At 42.6% G+C, this 20,912-nt stretch overlaps 1 protein-coding gene across 2 annotated transcripts; it reads right to left on the bottom strand.

Moving 5' to 3' along the window:
- Positions 1-323: 323 nt before the first annotated feature.
- LOC139571456 (transmembrane protein 87A-like) lies at positions 324-19,798 on the bottom strand. 2 transcript variants are annotated; one of them, XM_071394347.1, is made up of 19 exons: positions 19,596-19,798; positions 18,456-18,516; positions 18,235-18,326; positions 17,732-17,866; positions 17,440-17,493; positions 17,009-17,186; positions 14,354-14,415; positions 13,726-13,909; positions 13,282-13,381; positions 13,063-13,156; positions 12,858-12,928; positions 11,949-12,058; positions 11,675-11,733; positions 9,492-9,595; positions 8,971-9,044; positions 8,795-8,871; positions 7,651-7,703; positions 7,293-7,323; positions 324-6,370 (listed from the first exon to the last, which is right to left on the bottom strand). In XM_071394347.1, the coding sequence occupies exons 1-19, from the start codon at positions 19,749-19,751 to the stop codon at positions 6,329-6,331; spliced, it is 1,737 nt and encodes a 578-aa protein (XP_071250448.1). In that variant the 5' UTR covers positions 19,752-19,798; the 3' UTR covers positions 324-6,328. The 2 variants fall into 2 exon arrangements, with proteins under 2 accessions (XP_071250448.1, XP_071250447.1); XM_071394346.1 differs by lacking the exon at positions 12,858-12,928 and adding an exon at positions 12,415-12,486 and having other exon boundaries at positions 11,949-12,057; positions 19,596-19,796.
- Between the last annotated feature and the right edge of the window lie 1,114 nt (positions 19,799-20,912).

The following is a 20,912-nucleotide window of genomic DNA, read 5'->3' as shown; positions in this document are numbered from 1 at the left end:
TGATCTGGACACTTCTGACAAGTTACAAATAGCTCTCTAAGGTATGCAATGACTTTCAAGAGTAAGTTTAAAGCCGGACTGAGTTCCTTTTTTATCAAAAAAAATAACACATTGGTTTGGTAAGAAATCTGCCAGGACAGTTAAATCTGACTGAGGGAACAGAGTCCTGCCAGAAGGTACAGTATACCACATCATATCATGATGATCACACATCTGCCTGACTAGATCATGGCTGGGTTCAGGACACTGAAATATCCAAGATCTTATCATGATCAGTGGTTATAATATTTTCCTGTGACTGCAATAATACAAAAACATATTGGTAAAATAAACATGTTTTATTTACAATTAAATTAACCATTGTATTGCAATAACAATCAGAAATACAGATGATCTTTCTCTCCAAGTCAACAGAAGTAAAAAGACATACAGGCAAATGTATATGTGCTTCCCAAATGGCACCGATCTAGTGAGTTACTTTTGACCAGGGTGAATAGGGCTCTGGTCAAAAGTAGTGCACTCTATAGGGAGCCATTTCAGAAGCAGCCCTGGAATGAAATGTTCAAGCATAGTTCTGAAGACAAACCTTCCAAAAATAGGTACAAGGCAAACAATATTCAGTCACCTGGTGACTTAGGAAACAACAGGACTAACAGTCAGCCAAAACCAGACTGTTCTGTGAAAATAACAGACAAGTGAATACAGTCGTAGGCTACATGACAGGGAAAGAATGAGCATGAAGGCGGCCAGGGTCTGAGTAAGAGGAAGCATCTAAATCTGATTTTCTACAAGTGAAGAAAAGCTCCAAATACACTAGGCCTGATTCCCAAACGGACCCCTAGACCCTACTGCCTACACACGAGATCTGAGGGGTAAGATTGGAAAGTCTAGGAGGTAGGGATTAGGGGTTGTTTCTGGACAGGTCCTAGGAAATAGTTGGAGTTGAGAACGAGTAAATGGACAACCCCCTAACCTTGTCCCTAGGCTGCAGAGGACAACATCATGAACCAATCCAACATCAACCCACTAACCTTGTGCCTAGGCTGCAGAGGACAACATGGACCAATCCAACATAAACCCCTCGTGCCTATCCAAGGTCCTAAACGATATCATAACCTCCATCGATAAAAGACAGCACTGTGCAGCCGTCTTCATCGACCTGGCCAAGGCATTCGACTCTGTCAATCACCACATTCTTATTGGCAGACTCAACAGCCTTGGTTTCTCAAATGACTGCCTCGCCTGGTTCACCAACTACTTCTCAGATAGAGTTCAGTGTGTCAAATCGGAGGGCCTGTTGTCCCGGACCTCTAGCAGTCTCTATGGGGGTGCCACACGGTTCAATTCTCAGGCCGACTCTTTTCTCTGTATATATCAATGATGTCGCTCTTGCTGCTGGTGATTCTCTGATCCACCTCTACGCAGACGACACCATTCTGTATACTTCTGGCCCTTCTTTGGACACTGTGTTAACAACCCTCCAGACAAGCTTCAATGCTATACAACTCTCCTTCTGTGGCCTCCAACTGCTTTTAAATCCAAGTAAAATGAAATGCATGCTCTTCAACCGATCGCTGCCCGCACCCGCCCGCCTGACTAGCATCCCTACTCTGGACGGTTCTGACTTTAGAATATGTGGACAAATACAAATACCTAGGTGTCTGGTTGGACTGTAAACTCTCCTTCCAGACTCACATTAAGCATCTCCAGTCCAAAATTAAATATAGAATTGGCTTCCTATTTCGCAACAAAGCCTCCTTCACTCATGCTTCCAAACATACCCTCGTAAAACTGACTATCCTACCGATCTTTAACTGACTTGACTATCCTACCGATCCATGCATTCATTTACAAAATAGCCTCCAACACTCTACCCAGCAAATTGGATGCAGTCTATCACAGTGCCGTTCGTTTTGTCACCAAAGCCCCATATACTACCCACCACTGCGACCTGTATGCTCTCGTTGGCTGGCCCTCACTACATATTCGTCGTCAAACCCACTGGCTCCAGGTCATCTATAAGTCTTCGCTAGGTAAAGCCCCGCCTTCTCAGCTCACTGGTCACCATAGTCTGTTTTGCACCCCAGTATCTCTACTTGCACATCTATCACTCCAGTGTTAATGCTAAATAGTAATTATTTCAACTCTATGGCCTATTTATTGCCTTAACTCCCTAATCTTACTACATTTGCACACTGTGTTGTTTTTGTCGCACTGCTTTACTTTATCTTGGCCAGGTCGCAGTTGTAAATGAGAACTTGTTCAACTGGCCTACCTGGTTAAATAAAGATTGGGATTGGGAATGTTGGTCCACATGAAACTAACACCCCTACATTTGTGCCGTCTCATACACCGTAACACGCATATGAAGACTTCAACAGACACTTATACTATCTAACTGGCACCAGTACCAGAACCTTTTCATAAATGGCAGACAACAAATGTATACTTTGAAAGTGTTCAACTATTACAAAACATAGGGATTGGGATAGCTATGTTGGATTCATACCAACATCCCCTTTTCAATGGAAAACAAATGCATGAATCAATTTCCAATAGTTTCTCCTTTAAAATGAGTTAAGGTAAAGACAGCAAATCAGGGATCAAAATAAAAAAACACAATAACAATATCCCCATAAATGAACCAATAGAGTAAACTAGAGGCTTTAGCACATATACAAAAATAAATCAATAATTTAACTAGGCAAGTCAGTTAAGAACAAATTTCTGTTTAATATGACAGCCTACCCCGGCCAAACCCTAACCCGGAGGACGCTGGGCCAATTGTGCGCCTCCCTATGGGACTCCCAATCACTGTCAGTTGTGATACAGCCTGGAATCTAACCAGGGTCTGTAGTGACACCTCTAGCACTGAGATGCAGTGCCTTAGACCGCTGTGTAACTCAGGAGCAAGGTGGAAGTACACTTAAACAAGAAATAACAAGGACCAATATTAGTCCCAAATGGCACCCTATCCTCTGTATAGTGCACTACTTTATACCAGGGCCAATAGGGCTCTGGTCAAAAGTAGTGCACTATATAGGGAATAGGATACCATTTAGGGCACACCCAATGTGAAAAATAAAAAGGGAGGGTACCAGAAAAAAAACCCATTGTTTAATCACATACACCAGATGGGTGCAGTGAAATGTGTTGTTTTACATGGTCAGCCATAGTAGTACGGAGCTCCTGGGTTCTATAATTGCCATAGTGCCTAGTGGCAGCCTCGGCAGAGAACTCATGTACACATGTAATCATATTTAATATTTTGTACCAAGTTTTTAATTTTTCAATAGCTGAATGAGTGCAGATCAAGTCTTTATATCGTGAATTTGATTCATGCCCGTAAATTGTAGTGGTGTAAAGTACTTAAGTAAAAATATTTTAAAGTATTGCTTTTTGGGGTATCTGTACTTTACCATTTGTATTTTTGCCAACTTTTACATTTACTCCACTACATTCTTAAAGAACCCTACTGCCTCTGATCTGGCAGACTCACTAAACACACATGCTTCATTTGTAAATTATGTCTAAGTGTTAGTGTGCCCCTGGCTATCTGTAAATTAAAAGAAAATGGTGCCATCTGGTTTGCTTAATATAAGGAATTTGAAATGATTTATCCTTTTGATACTTAAGTATATGTTAGCAATTACATTTAAATTTTGATACTTGAGGAAAAGTATTTAGTTCTAAATATACTTATGTAGTATTTTACTGGGTGATTTTTACTTGAGTCATTTTCTATTATGGTATCTTTACTTTTATACAAGTATGATAATTGGGTACTTTTTCTATCACTAGGAAATGTATGTAAATCAGCATTGTCAACAAGCTAGGTAGCCAGTGTGTTTTCATTTGAGTTACACCAATGACTCAGGGTTGCTTTTCACCAACGGTGATCCAAGAGGCAGTGGGACAGCTTTTCATTACTCAGGATACTTCTGAAGTGATGACTGTACTCTTTGGGGATCTCAACCTTCATCACATAGTCCCAATACAGAGAATCTGCAGACGGAGGAGACGCCCTGATGACATGGAGCTGCCGGCCTACCTGCCTGCCCTTGGACATGCTGACCAGACCACCACCGCTGCTGACCATCTAGCTATGAGCTTCCAGATCCTCTCATGAGAGCAGCTGTCCATCTGGGGGTTTCAGGAAGCACTCAGACTTGACCCATCTACTGTTGTAGCCTATATCTCTAAATAAATGCTTGTTGGTTATTTTGCTTAACAAGCACTTTGAGATTCTGTCTAATGAAAAGCACTATAGAAGCTGAATAAATTATTATTCATTATAACTTCTCAATACCATGGGCCTCAACTACAGTACTGCCTCTACCAACCAACCTCAGGGGTGCATCAGTGATGCGAAACTTTCTGAACATCAATAGCAGATAGAACAGGGAATTGTGTCAGCTCTAGTCATTATTTTTGACAGACAATCAGATTGGTTCTACACAATACATTTCTATCTGAACAGACCCCAGCCCTGCGATCCTACACTTACATCAACACTTCTGTTTAGTACTGTGTAACTCACACTAAACGAATGAATCCTGTGTCCCAGCCTAGAAAATACAATGCAGACAACTCTCCCCCACACACACAAAACACGTCACATTATACTTTGGTTAGGAAGCAATAAAGCTTCACTCAGTGAGATATAATAAATACTATATACACACACACACACACACACCTCTGAATTACCATCCATCAAAATAACACGTTGGTCATATATTACGTAATGTATCCAATTGGTGTAGAAATAATATACCAGCTTGTTCCCCTCTCCAAGATACAGTATAAAGTCAAGTTTAGTGGGCAAAAAGGTAAATATGCATACAGTCTAACGTCCAGTTCTCTTTTTAATCACAAAAACTGTCCCAAATGGCATCCTATTCCCTATTCACATTATAGTCATTTAGCAGATGCTCTTATCCAGAACAACTTACAGAAGTGAGTGCATACACCTTCATACTTAATCGTACTGGACCCCCTGTGGGAATCGAACTAACAACCCTGGGGTTGCAATCGCCATGGTATACCAACTGAGCCACACCAAATGTAGTTCCCTACATTTGACCATTACCCCATAATGACGAAGTGAAAAGAGGATTACAGAAATGTTTGCAAATGTATGAAACAAACAAAAATACCGTATTTAAGTATTCAGACCCTTTGCTATCAGACTTGAAATTGAACTCCGGTGCATCCTGTTTCCATTGATCATCCTTGAGATGTTTCTACAACCTGGAGTCCACCTGTGGTGAATTCAATTGATTGGACATGATTTGGAAAGGCACACACTAGTCTATATAAGGTCCCACAGTTGACAGTGCAAGTCAGAGCAAAAACCAAGCCATGTTGTCAAAGGAATTGTCCTCCTGCTCCAGAGTGCTCAGGACTTCAGACTGGGGCAAAGGTTCACCTTCTAACAGGACAACGACCCTAAGCACACAACCAAGACAATGCAGGAGTGGCTTCGGGACAAGTCTCTAAATGTCCTTGAGGGACCCAGCCAGAGCCTGGACTTTAACCCAACCTACCATCACTTTAGACCGTAAAAAAACTATGCAGCGACACTCCTCATCCAACCTGACAGAGCTCGAGAGGATCTGCAGACAAGAATGGGAGAAACTCCCTAAGTACAGGAGTGGCAGGCTTGTAGTGTCAAACCCAAGAAGACTCGAGGCTGTAATCTCTGCCAAAAATGCTTGAGTAAAGGGTCTGAATTCTTATGTAAATGTGATATTTCAGTTATTTTATTTTGCTAAACATTCTAAAAACCTATTTTCATTTAGTCATTATGGGGTATTGAGTGTAGGTTGACGAGGGGGGAAAAAACTATTTAATCCATTTTAGAATACGGCTGTAACGTAACAAAATGTGAAAAAAAGTCAAGGAGTCTTTCAAAAGGCACTGAATAGGGAATAGGGTGCACTTTGGGACACACCAAGTATTATGTCTTGGTTTGTGGAGAGGGTGAGAGGGCTAAATACATTAGGGCACACCGCAGCAAAAACGTTTTCCAACGGAAAACTATAACCAGCATTTCTTATTGGACAAGTTCAGGTAGTACCTCCTGTTTAAATCAGTTTTCTTCCATTTGATACCCAATGAATAGGACCCTGCTGATCGCCAAGTCAGAGGTGTTAAGCCCCAGTAGTGTTGTAGACAGAGGTCTGACTCTCAGCCTAAACAGGCCTAGGACGGAAGAGGTGTCGCGCTCCAGGTGATCTGTCTCTTCCATGCCATGCAGGAGGAACCAATCTCAGGAGGAAGAGATGCTCTGCATCCATCGTGCGTAGTAGGAAGATTTCCCATGTTACTCCATCTTGGACATTTCATATTTTGTAGTCATGATTTCCTGGGTAAGGAATACAGTGAAGAAAAAAAATATATATATCTCTCTCTCTAATACCATAGTGGCTGTACATATAAAATTGCCTACTGAGAATGTAATAACATTATAGGAAATGCACAGTAAAATAAACCATATATACTGAGTTACAAAACATTAGGGGAAACCTAGTCAGTTGTACAACTGAATGCATTCAACTGAAATGTGTCTTCTGCATTTAACCCCCCTCAATCAGAGAGGTGCGGGAGGCTGCAATAATCAACATCAGTGGGTTGACTGCCTTGCTCAGGGGCAGAACAACAGATTTTTACCATGTCAGCTCGGGGATTCGATCCAGCAACCTTTCAGTTACTGGCCCAACACTCTAACCACTAGGCTACCTGCCGCCCTTATTAGGAAAGCCTTCCTAATATTTAGTTGCCTCCTCCTTTTGCCCTCAGAACAGCCTCAATTCGCCGAGGGCATGGACTCTACAAGGTGTCTCAAGCGTTTCACAGGGATGCTGGCCCATGCTGACTCAAATGCTTCCCACAGTTGGCTGGATGTCCTTTGGGTGTTGGACCATTCTTGAAACACACGGGAAACTTGAGCGTGAAAAACCCAGCAGCATTGCAGTTCTTGACACACCAGTGAGCCTGACACCTACTGTTCAAAGGCACTTAAATCTATCTGCCTTGCCCATTCACCCTCTGAATGGCACACATACACAATATGTCTCAATTTTCTCAAGGCTTAAAAATCCTTCGTTAACCAATCTCCAACCCTTCATCTACACTGACTGAAGTGGATTTAACAAGTGACATCAATAAGGGATCATATCTTTCACCTGATAGCACATGCCATGGAAAGAGCAGGTGTCCTTAATATTTTGTATCCTCAGTATATTTTGCCATTGACAGAAATGACCCCGTGTTAAAAATATACACACCTCATCTGAATCAAGAAGGACAGGCAACGCTCTACAATGGAGGAAAATAAGGAGAAAACATTTGTTTTTATGAAACCACCACCTAATAATGGTGACCACTTTACACCAGGATTTCCCAAACTCAGTCCTGGGGACCCCAAGTGGTGCAGGTTTTGGCTTTTATCCTAACACTACACAGCTGATTCAAATTATCAAAGCATGATGTTTAGTTGGTTATTTGAATCAGCTGTGTAGTGCTAGGGTAAAAACCAAAACGTGCCCCCTTTGGGGTCCCCAGGACCGAGTTTGGAAAACGCTGCTATAAACACACCTGCTATTTTGGTGTTGATAAAAATATTTATTGATAAGTGATGCTTACACATCTGTTAGAGAGGTAGGAATGTTCTCTTCCACCCACTTCAAGTCTTCATCCTGGACAGGTGGGAAAGAGTGAAAATAAAAGAGAAAAGTGAACTACTCAACGCTGCCCTCTGTTGTTTGAACTCAGATGTCATTCACTAGACTAAAAATACTGAACAAAAACATAAAACGCAACAATTTTCGTAACTTACAGGTCATATAAGGAAATCAGTCAATTGAAATAAATTCATTAGGCCCTAATCAATGGATTTTCACATGCCTGGGAGGGCATAAGCCCATCCAATTGGGAGCCAGGCCTACCCACTTGTGGGCCAGCCAATCAGAATTAGTTTTTCTCCACAAAAGGGCTTTATTATAGACAGAAATACTCCTCAGTTTATCAGCTGTCCGGGTGGCTTGTCTCAGTCGATGCCGCAGGTGAAGAAGCCAGATGTGGAGGTCCTGGGCTAGTGTGGTTACACGTGGTCTGCGGTTGTGAGGCCGGATGGACATACTACCAAATTCTCTAAAATTACATTGGACGCGGCATATGGTAGAGAAATTAACATTTAATTATCTGCCAATAGCTCTGGTGGTCATTCCTGCAGTCAGCATACCAATTGCACGCTTCCTCAAAACTTGAGACATCTGTGGCATTGTGTTGTGACAAAACTGCACATTTTAGTGGCCTTTTATTGTCCCCAGCACAAGGTGCACCTGTGTAATGAAGCTGTTTAATCAGCTTCTTGATATGCCACACCTGTCAGGTAGATGTATTATCTTGGCTAAGGAGAAATGCTCACAAACAGGGATGTAAACAAATTTGTGCACAAAATTTGAGAGAAGCTTTTTGTGCTTTTATTTCATCTCATGAAACCAACACTTTACATGTTGCGTTTATATTTGTGTTCAGTATATACAGTAGATGGTCATTTGTTCTGCTGGTAGGGGGCTTGAATTGCATCACAGGTCAGAGCAAACATTTGAGTGTCAGTTACCTGAAAGTCGAACTTTATTGACTGACAGAAAAGGTTGGCTTGTTGGTATGCTGTATTTCTATGTGGAGATATTGTGTTCATATTGATTGGATAATTGGAAATGGACTTAATTCCCCGAGGGAACAAATCAAGTTGTATTAATTGAATTGAAGGTTTGATACTAACCGGGTTAGATCCTGAAGGCTTGGCTGAGCCGTTCGTCTCACTCTTAAAGTTGGAGGCTCTCAGCTTTATGCCATCAGCTGTGTGTGTGTTTAGAGAAACACGGAGAGAACGATCACCAAGGTTCAAACACATTATCACTAAAGAAGTTAAACAAAAACAGACTGCATGTACAGTACCTAAATTAGCTGACACCAGGAACTCCTCAATCTCCTCATCGTCAGAGTCATCCATCAATGGAGTGAACGCATATCTGAGGAGAACAAAGGAAGAGTTACAAATTATCAACAGTTATAAAGCCTTAAATTGTTATAAAGCGCCAGAACATTTAGAGAAAGGCTGTGTAAGTTTGTGTTTCCTCTGAAGCTTTGAAGAGTGGTAAGGTGAGGCACTTTCTCCCTGACTGACTGTTGGTAGTTTGATATGTCAACATATTGCCATTGATAAATCTACAGCACACTCAACAAGGTAGCTAAGGTGCAATAAAATTTGATTTGGCGTTCTCCATTACAACAAGGTCCACATATAGTATGAGGACACACACACGTTTGATATTACTATCCTAGTGGGGGACCTAAAATGTACTTCCATTCAAAATCCTATTTTCCCTAACCCTGAAAATAGACTTTGTCCTTTTTTACTATCCTTGTGGGGAATTCCAGTACCCACGAGGATAGCCACACACACCATGTAACCTCACCTCTGGTTGTTAGCAGAGGGTCTCCATAAGAACATGATAACCAGCAGTATGATGGAGAACAGGAACCTCCAGAAGGCATCATCTACCCACAACTCCACCCAGTCCTGTTATATGGAATAATACAAACAATATGTCAGCCATGATACTATTCAATACATGACCCAATATGGCTGTATTGAGCTGGTATTTTATTTATTTTTTACAATATGTTGATTCAATACCTTAAGTCCTGAACAGTGAAAATCATGTTTTCATCAAATTGAATGATATTTGGATGAAACCAGTACCAGTTCAAAGAAAGGTGACCCAAGTATGAAAAAGGACTGTAGCTGGTACACTGACAAAGTTGATCATAAAGGTACTGGTCCCCTCGGGCTGTGTCAAGTCCCTGGATTCAGGAGGCAGGCATTAACAAGGATTTACTTGCCGGTTTTATGACGTTGCATAAAGCTGCATCACGTGCGTCTACACCTTGCTTTGTTTACAAACCAGTGGGTTGTGGGTTTGATTCCCACAGGGGACCAGTATGGGGGAAAAGTATGAAAATGTATGCACTCACTACGGCAAGTGGCTCTGGATAAGAGAGTCTGCTAAATGACAAATGTCAATGTAAATCTCAAGCAGAATACGGGTAACCTTTCATCTGTGGCGTGACTGATAGTTACAGCTAGTCAAGCTACAGCTGGTCAAGCTACAGCTCACATCGAGGCAAATAACACTGAAACATGCATGAGAGCACCGGCTGTTCCGGATGACTGTGTGATCACGCTCTACGCAGCCGATGTGAGAGAGACCTTTTAACAAGGCCGCAGAGCCAGATGGATTACCAGGACGTGTACTGCGAGTATGCGCTGACCAACTGGCAAGTGTCTTCACTGACATTTTCAACATCTCACTGTCTGAGTCTGTAATACCAACATGTTTCAAGCAGACCACCATAGTCCCTGTGCCCAATAACACTAAGGTAACCTGCCTAAATGACTACCAACCCATAGCACTCACATCTGTAACCGTGAAGTGCTTCAAAAGGCTGGTCATGGCTCACAACGCCACTATCCCAGAAACCCTAGACCCACTCCAATTTGCATACCACCCCAACGGATCCACAGATGATGCCATCTCTATTGCACTCCAAACTGCCCTTTCCCACCCGGACAAAAGTAACACCTATGTGAGAATGATATTCATTGACTACAGCTCAGCGTTCAACACCATAGTGCCCTCAAAGCTCATCAATAAGCTAAGGACCCTGGGACTAAACACCTCCCTCTGCAACTGGATCCTGGACTTCCTGACAGGCCGCCCCCAGGTGGTAAAGGTAGGTAACAACACATCTGCCATACTGATCCTCAACACAGGGCCCCTCAGGGGTGCGTGCTCAGTCCCCTCCTGTACTCCTTGTTCACTCATGACTGCACGGCCAGGCGCGACTCCAACACCATCATTCATTTTGCCGATGACACAACAGTGGTAGGCCTGATCGCCGACACCGACAACACAGCCTATAAGGAGGCCTGGCCGTGCGGTGCCAGGACAACAACCTCTCCCTCAACGTAATCAAAACAAAGGAGATGATTGTGGACTACAGGAAAGAGGACCGAGCACACCCCCAATCTCATCGACGGTGCTGTAGTGGAACAGGTTGAGACCTTCAAGTTCCTTGGTGTCCACATCAAACATGGTCCAAGCACACCAAGACAGTTGTGAACAGGGCACGACAAAACCTATTCCCCCTCAGGAGACTGAAAAGATTTGGCATGGGTCCTCATTGAGAGCATCCTGATTGGTTGCATAACTGCCTGGTACGGCAACTGCTCAGCCTCCGACCGCAAGGCGCCAGAGGGTAGTGTGAATGGCCCAGTACATCACTGGGGCAAAGCTTCCTACCATCCAGGACCTCTATACCAGGTGGTGTCAGAGGAAGGCCCTAAAAATTGTCAAAAACCACCCTAGTCATAGACTGTGCTCTCTGCTACCGCATGGCAAGCGATACCGGAGCGCCAAGTCTAGATCCAAGAAACTTCTAAACAGCTTCTACCCCCAAGCCATAAGACTCCTGAACATCTAATCAAATGGCTACCCAGACTATTTGCATTGCCTGGAACCTTTAAGAAATGCACAGAGCAGTCAAACTTGATATGACAACTGGACCATTTGCTGCCATTACAAGAAGACATACTCACAGATTGACAGTCGGCTAGTCTGAATTTTTTCGTCGTCCACACCATGAAAATGATTGAAGCTGAAGGTGGGAAAAAAAATACAACCAAAACTGCATCAGATCATTTCCATTCAATTGTGAGACTAATTCTGAATAGTTTGGCAACACTGTCTATGAAGTAGGCTACATACGTACACCACTTTATAACGTTGTTCATAATGCCTTATACAGTAATAATGTGTTATGATACTCATGAACTATAAAAACATGAAATTGGTCTTCCTGGCTGTACTCACCTATAATGGCGAAGATGAGTGTGTTTGTGAAATGTCTGTAGAGAGACAGCTTCACTGGGTTTCTTCTCAGCTTCAGTGTCTTTATAGTGTGAGCCAGGCTCACAAATATGTTAGGAGGCAGTCAAGGAAACAGCGGCTGGGCTTCACAGTATGTAACTAACAGACCGAATGAATGAATGAGACTGAATCATGGAAGAACCTAGCAAAAATCAGCAGGGATGATAACATGCAAGTTGTACAGATGATGCCCCGGGCATGGATAGCGGCCAAGGGCAAGGCCCAGACCTCTACTATCAGACCTCCAGGTTAGCGTGCAAGAATATATTATTTGCCCTCATGCAGAGACCCTTTGGTTTGGCCCAGGGAGGGACGGTGTAGCCCTGGGTAGGGACCATGGATAGGGGGGGGGGGGGGGCCCAGGGGACAGAGGAGCCTCAAACAGGGCTATCAGCACACAAAAGGATATCCACCAGCAGAGAGAAGAGTCAAGCAGAGCCAGAGGAATGTTGGCCAACAGAGCCAGGTCAGAGTCTTTCGCCTGAGAGGAAGAAAGGGATGGAGAGAGACAGGATGGACAGACAGGTGGGAATAATAGGGGGGGGAAAGAGAGAAGACAGAAGGTGAAAGTGATGGAGAGTGAGTGGGGGAGAGAAAAATAACAGCAGTAACCAAAGAAAATCACCTAGTGAAACTTGATTTAATATACAATATAAGTTTACAACCCAAACTGTACAAGATACATTATAACCCCAGCACCTAGACTATCAGTGAGAATCATTAGTAAGCAACACAAAAAGGTGTCATTCTGTTACACTGATAGACAAGTGATACAGCCAAGTAGGCCATTAAGTTATGATAGACCACTAGAGGTGCATTATGGGGTAATTATTATAAATAAGGAAGGATATGAACCAGATGATACAGAAGTCCATCAATGCTAGAACAATGGATGTGATGAGGGCGGGGCCATTGTCACGAACCTTTAGTGAATACATACACACATATTGAACATAATTCCCATAACACACACATTAGAAAAACAGCACGCCATCTAGAAATGAAGGTTCAAAATGCAAGGTCACCGGAGGTAAGCAAGCTCAGGAATACGCCTTACCCCAGTGATCCTAAGCACACCTTCGATGGCAGCAAAGGCAAAGTACAGCACACCTAGTCCCACCACTCTGTGCATCACTGTACCCAGTCGAGGTCTGATGGGAAACGCACACAACGCAGGAAAAATGACTAAATACATACAGCACGATAACGTCACTGGGGTCACCTATCAAAGGACAGGGAGTAAGAGTTTGTGACGACCTTTATTTTCTCAACTTACTTGACTATACCATATCCCAGACTGACTATAATGACCAGCAGCCGTGCCAGGGTTCTCTTCAGGGCAGAGATGAGTTCAGCAAAGATCAACAGGCCTGGAGCTGAAAACAACATCCACATTGGAATTAATTCTCTCTCACATGAGACAGAAAAACTCTCGCTCAGAATAATAACACTCCCTAAACCTCCCCCATGGCCCTAAGCCTGCGATGTTTGCAAATCTGTAAGGTAGAATTAATATGGTGGACTCTCCACCACTATACTGCTGATACCTATCCAGACCCTTCAGATCTGCCAACATTGAAAGGTTAGGACCAAGGGGTAGGGAGGGAATTGGGACCAGATCAACGTGATCCGTTCCACCATGCTACTATACAGAGGATCTTAGTACTTTCTTTAAACCAGTCAGACAACAGAGTTAGGTGTAATAGTAGTGTAGACTTACAAGCTGCCCCAACACCGTTGGTGTTCTCGTACTCAGCACAGAACACAGCCTTCTCCACCATGCCCAGAAAGATGACTCCAGCTATCCAGAACTGGATCCTCAGTAAGTCCTTCCAGTAGCAGGCAGCCCACAGGAACCAGAGTAATGCATACAGGATGTACACTGTACACATCACCATATAGAACTGAGAGAGACACAAAGGGTGAGCGTGAGGGAGAAAAATATTGGTTGCTCCAGTAGAAGGCTGAAGACATGAACCAGAGTAACACGCACACAGGATGTACACATCACCATGTTGAACTGAGATGCGTGTTAAAACAAAATAACACACAAGGTATTTTTCTGAACAAATCACAAGGTCCTGTACGGTTCAGTTAGTAGAGCATGGCACTAGCAACGGCAGGATTGTGTGCTTGAATGCTTTCGATGAAAGTCAGCTAATATATTATTACATGAAGACAACACAAAACAGGCGTCTGATATCTATGACAACGATTAACCCTACAATGTATGTGTGACTAGGGACAAGCACTGGAAATGAGCGTGAGCTAAAATGTCATGGTGCAATGCATCCCACTGTTGTTTATTCAATGTGTCACTGACTATGTTTAATTGTATGTATACTCACGATCATGAGAGGCCATTCCGTGATGGAGATGTAGCCGTGGGTTCCTTTCATTACGACGTTGACTGGAAAAATAAAGAGTATACATCAGCTACATCAGCTATCCAAAACACAATAATTAGGGTTACAATATACAATAAACTTCCTGTGGCGTACTGCATTAGCATCGAATAGTCCCAGCAATATGCAACTTTTCAGGGAAGTCAGGAACCAATACACGCAGTCAGTTAGGAACGCAAAGGCTAACTTTTTCAAACAGAAATTTGCATAACTCCAAAAGGTTTTGTGACACTAAAGTGGAGAATAAGAGCACCTCCTCCCAGCTACCCACTGCACTGAGGCTAGGAAACACTGTCACCACCGATAAATCCACGATCATTTCAACAAGCATTCCTCTACTGCTGGCCATGCTTTCCTCCTGGCTACCCCAACCCCGGCCAACAGCTCCGCACACCCCGTAGCAGATGTTCTGAAAGAGCTGCAAAACCTGGACCGGCACAAATCAGCTGGGCTAGACAATCTGGACCCTCTCTTTCTAAAATTATCCACCGCCATTGTTGCAACCTATATTACCAGTCTGTTCAACCTCTCTTTCGTATCGTCCGAGATCCCTAAAGATTGGAAAGCTGCCGCGGTCATCCCCCTCTTCAAAGGGGGTGACACTCTAGACCCAAACTGTTACAGACCTATATCCATCCTGCCCTGCCTTTCTAAAGTCTTCGAAAGCCAAGTTAATAAATAGATCACTGACCATTTCGAGTCCCACCGTACCTTCTCTGCTGTGCAATCCGGTTTCCGAGCTGGTCACGGGTGCACCTCAGCCACGCTCAAGGTACTAAACAATATCATAACCGCCATCGATAAAAGACAGTACTGTGCAGCAGTCTTCATCGACCTGGCCAAGGCTTTCAACTCTGTCAATCACCGCATTCTTATCGGCAGACTCAATAGCCTTGGTTTCTCAAATGACTGCCTCACCAACTACTTCTCAGAGTTCAGTGTGTCAAATCGAAGGACCTGCTGTACGGACCTCTGGCAGTCTCTATGGGGGTACCCCAGGGTTCAATTCTCGGGCCAACACTGTTCTCTGTATATATCAACGATGTCGCTCTTGCTGCGGGTGATTCCCTGATCCACCTCTATGCAGACGACACCATTCTGTATACATCTGGCCCTTCTTTGGACACTGTGTTAACAAAGCTCCAAAACGAGCTACAATGCTAGTAAAACTAAATGCATGCTTTTCAACCGATCGCTTCCCGCACCTGCCTGCCCGACTAGCATCACTACTCTGGACGGTTCTGACTTTAGAATATGTGGACAACTACAAATACCTAGGTGTCTGGCTAGACTGTAAACTCTCCTTCCAGACTCATATTAAACATCTCCTTTCCAAAATAAAATCTAGAACGGGCTTTCTATTTCACAACAAAGCCTCCTTCACTCACGCCGCCAAACATACCCTCGTAAAACTGACTATCCTACCGATCCTCGACTTCGGCGATGTCATTTACAAATTAGCCCTCAACACTCTACTCAGCAAACTGGATACAGTCAATCACAGTGCCATCCGTTTTGTCACCAAAGCCCCATATACCACCCACCACTGCGACCTGCTGGCCCTCGCTACATATTTGTCGCCAGACCCACTGGTTCCAGGTCATCTATAAGTCTTTGCTAGGTAAAGCTCTGCATCATCTCAGCTCACTGGTCACGATAACAACACCAACACATAGCACGCGCTCCAGCAGGTATATCTCACTGGTCATCCCCAAAGCCAACACCTCCTTTGGCCACCTTTCCTTCCAGTTCTTTGCTGCCAATGACTGGAACAAATTGCAAAAAAATAAAACATTTAATTTAAAAAATAAAATTGCTGAAGTTGGAGACATATCTCCCTCACTAACTTTAAACATCAGCTATCTGGGCAGCTAACCGATCGCTGCAGCTGTACACAGCCCATCTGTAAATAGCCCATCCAATCTACCTACCTCATCCCGATATTGTTTTTATTTACTTTTTCTGCACACCAGTATTTCTACTTGCACATCATCTGCACATCTGTCACTCCTGTGTTAATTTGCTAAGTTGTAATTACTATGACCTATTAATTACATTACCTCCTCACGCCATTTGCACACACTGTATATATACTTTTTTTCTATTGTGTTATTGACTGTATGTTTGTTTATTCCATGTGTAACTCTGTGTTGTTTGTGTCGCACTGCTTTGCTTTATCTTGGCCAAGTCGCGGTTGTAAATGAGAACTTGTTCTCAACTGGCCTACCTGGTTAAATAAAGGTGAAATAATATATATATATTTTTAAATAGAACATGGAGCAATGTGATCAAAATGGTACAGTAGCCAATGTCCTTTATATCATTTTAATTAGTATTTAGGCTGCCTAAAGAAACTTAATTTTCTTCTTTGTAAGCCTCACAAGCAAGTTTAACATTCCAAGTATTCAATAACTGGGTCATGTTCATTAGGGTAGATCACCGTAAAAATGTTGCAGAGTCCAGCTTGTACCTTCCCGTTACAGTCAATTCTCTTGTTAGTTCTGGTGGTCCCTCCCTGTTTCAGTCTGTATTCTTCCGTCTGGTGCCTGATGAACACAACCCAGTTGAGGTGCATTGGGTTTAATGTAGTGAACCCACCTGTTAGATTCCAGTTGGCTTCCTGTTTGTTAGACTTAATCACCACCACCAGCAGATAAGGGCCGTCCTTCCACGTGGTGGCGATGACGTCATGTTTAAGCGACACACTGCCGTTCTTCAGACCGCCGACTTTGTCGTACTCCTCCATCGTCCACTTCGTGTAGTTTTCATCTGAGCCCTGGGTAGGATTGAACCAACATTTGTTTTGAAAGGGGGTTATATGCATTATGCAATGAAGAACGCAGGAAGTAATGAGAATGTGAAAAGTGATAGTCTGGTTCCAGATCTCTTTGTGCATGCTGTATATGGCCAACTCCAACGGTCATTGACAACAACCTTAGCAACTTCCGAAAGTAAGTGTGTGTGTAAAAAAACTAAAAAAACTATGCATCATCATAGTGAAACATCATGACCTCATGGTAGCATCTCACCGGTGCTGCTCCTTCCATGGGAGGGACAACGGGCCGTGGTTCTGCCTTGGCTTTCTGAAACAAAGTTGTCATACAGTAAGTTGTCCGTAAGTCAAACGCAAAGTTCCAAAACAAATTATTCTTCCCAATATATCCTTTTCAAACTATTGAGGCGACCCAAATATTTTGTTTTCACACTTTCCCTTTCAGCACAGTTTTACCTACTATGGAAAAGGAGTAAGCAGGCCAGCTCAGTAGTGTGAAAAGCACTGTAATGTAATGGAACTCATGTATGTAACCTATAAGCCCTTACATTTAGCATTGGGAAGTATCGCAGGTCATTGTTGCAGGTCAAGGGCTTGTGCTTGTGCTCAATGCATTCCCCTTGTCCTAGAGGGTTAGGATCCATACTCTGTCCTCGACTCAGTGGCGTCCTCTCATACATTTCCTTTAAAGTAATGATTTATATTCATATTCAATGTTTCACATCTATTTAATACATAAAATATTCAACCATATTTATTAGTAGTTGAATGTAGGGAGACATACATTCCCTATGAGGAATGATGGGATTTAAAAATAACTCTTACACTTAGTATAGTCAACTGGTAATTCACACCAACTGTCAAAATGTGGCACTACCATAGGAATTCTAAACAAATGAGTCATTACGAAAATGTTCAAGGTATTGATAATGAAAGACGACTACGGCAAACTCACTTTCTGCTCAACGCCCATATGTCAGCCTATAGACATTAAATAGCCTATAACTTAGTACTAGTCACTTACTGTAATTACTACCTGTACTTTACTTACCTCAATATTATTGAACTCATTGTGACAGGGATAGTATTTCAAGTACCATTGAATGGTAAAAGTCATCTCCTCTGGACAACCAAAGGACACAACTAAAAGAAAAACAATAAATTGGTGTTACAGAGGTAGTTCTTTGGGCGCTTTCATATCCCTTCTGTGATCCGGATCCTGGGAGTGCTTGGTACTCTGTCTGAAACAAATCCTGGACCTGCTAATCTTACCTTTCAATTTGATATCAGTGTCTTTATACATGGATTTCCTCAAAAGCAATGGTCTTGAGGTCTGAGAAGAAGAGGAAACAGTGTTTACATTAGTTAGATAAACTGAGTGATAGGCCTACACTAGAGTCAGGTCTGATTAATGCCAGCACTGGAACAAAACACAGGCTGGTGACCTATGTATCCATCCTCTCAGAGTAACAGTGCTGATTTAAGATCAGATCGCAATGAATGAGATTAAAAGGGCGGGGGACCTGATCCTAGATCAGCGCTCATTCCTACTCAGACACTTTATATGGGCCCTGGTGACCATTATTGGGAATCCCTAGGCAGGCAATGGTAGCTCTCACATTACTCTGCAACAGGATATGGTGGTGGACAGACATCTGACCACCTCCATGGAAAATTGGGGTTATGTCCTAATTAGCCTACCTATTCCTTCCTCCTAAAGTGTGCACTTGTTCACTTCACTGACTTGAAAGCAAATGACTGGTAGACACGATGTTTGTCTTACCCCTTCAATTCATTGGACATTGTAACGTTAGCTATATAGTTAATATAGCAATAGACTTCTGGCATAGCCTAGTTAGCTACATATTCTAATCTGGACATTAGCTAGTTAAATGGTTGTTAGACTTCTCTTATATCGGGGCTAAATTGCAGGCAATGATCTAGCCCAGTACAGGACAGTGGTCTCTCTGTCTGGTGTTTGTTTACATACCGCTAACGTTGTATGTGACGTTAGCCGAGCTAGGTTAGGCAGCTAGCTATGTTTGGGAAATACATTAAGAAAACATTTGGGGTAACGTTATATCTATGGTCTAAACTAAAACAGCTTGCCTAATTGTCCGAGGTAGCATGGTATATCATTCAAACAATATTCCCAAACCAACTAACGTTAACTAACGTTAGCTAACAGTGCATAGACAGTACAATAGCTTGTGCAAATCGATAGCCTAAATATGTTCAGGAAAATGCATTATCAATCAATACTGTTAATGTTCAATTTTATGAACAGAAAAGATGGCTCGCTAGATTGCTAGCCTAATGCTGGACGGATGAATCGCACTGCTGTTCTTGCTAGTTAGCTCGAATGCTAACTTTAACTTGACAGCTAGGTAAATTGAATATTTTAATACTCACATTGATAACTGTAATACTCCATTGTCCCAGTTCTGGTGCTGCCATGACCCCGCTATTTGCATAGCATAATAAAAGGATCCCTGTCAAAAGAAGGAGCCAGGGTTTGACTGAGCTAGCCTTGCTGTTCCACGTCCTCACCCGTACAGAAGCAGCCATGTTCTCAGTAGCTCTAGTGTTGCGTGGCTGGCTGGCCAACTCACCTGAGTGGAAAACGCCACACACCTGGGTATCTTTGAGTTGACGTTTTGGCATTAGATGCATTGCACCATATACTATGTAAAGCAGTGCCAGTTACCATATACTTTATAAAAACGATAGCAACTTGAAATCTGTTATTCATTTACCTTTCAATGATCATCATCATATTGTGTGTATATTTTATTCATTCCAGGATGGATTTATTTTCAGAAGAATTTAAAAAAATAGCACATTTTTGTATTTGCAATCGTGTATTACGTTATGTCAAAATAATGTAAATCACTAACAAGTCAATATCAACATTGACTATATTTTACAAAAGTTGTACTTGTATTAAAATCTTTAATTTAAACTATTAGATCTTGTGCACATTCCAAGGTCTACTGCCTAAACTTGGTTGAGTACCTCAAGGCTGTACAGGGTCCTCAGAGATCCCTGTACAATACTCTCTATACACTTAGTAGGTAAAGTTCATATACACAATGCCACTTAAAAAATACTTCAATATATAAAAGGCAATTTACATACAGTTTGAATGCAAGCATTTAGTTGGAAGTGTAGTACACTGATTTAGAACAGTATTTGGCCGTATTTATGCCTTGTTCACAGCTTTCAATATCTAGAGATGAACGTACTTTGGTGCGAAAAGTGCAAATCAATCCCAGAACAACAGCAAAGGACCTTGTGAAGATGCTGGAGGAAACAGGTACAAAAGTATCTATATCCACAGTAAAACAAGTCCTATATCATCATAACCTGGAAGGCCGCTCAGCAAGGAAGAAGCCACTGCTCCAAAACCGCCATAAAAAAAAGTCAGACTACGGGTTGCAACTGCACATGGGGACAAAGATCGAACTTTTTGGGGAGGCTTGCAAGCCGAAGAACACCATCCCAACCGTGAAGCACAGGGGTGGCAGCATCATGTTGTGGGGGTACTTTGCTGCAGGAGGGACAATATTTGCTAGGGATACACTGATTTAATTTGTGAGCAAAGCTTATCTCATTGGAAATGCTGTATACTATAAGAGAGATGTGCAAATGTAGAATATATTATGTACATCTCTTGCACACTGATAGCTAGTGGTAACCATTTGAGGTATAAATATCCACCGGAAAACT

Source organism: Salvelinus alpinus, chromosome 3 (assembly GCF_045679555.1).
Source record: "Salvelinus alpinus chromosome 3, SLU_Salpinus.1, whole genome shotgun sequence".
Classification (NCBI taxonomy): Eukaryota; Metazoa; Chordata; class Actinopteri; order Salmoniformes; family Salmonidae; genus Salvelinus; species Salvelinus alpinus.
Note: the sequence above shows the minus strand (reverse complement) of the source record. Positions and strands in the feature narration are given on the sequence as shown.

Excerpts from the sequence above, each read along its gene's own strand:
- LOC139571456 (XM_071394347.1), bottom strand. The coding sequence starts at position 19,751 with ATGGCTGCTTCTGTACGGGTGAGGACGTGGAACAGCAAGGCTAGCTCA. Across the intron at positions 7,704-8,794 it reads AGCCTTCAGGATCTAACCCG|GATGAAGACTTGAAGTGGGT; the intron begins GTTAGTATCAAA and ends CCACCTGTCCAG. Across the intron at positions 7,324-7,650 it reads CCTACCTCTCTAACAGATGT|AGCGTTGCCTGTCCTTCTTG; the intron begins GTAAGCATCACT and ends CCTCCATTGTAG.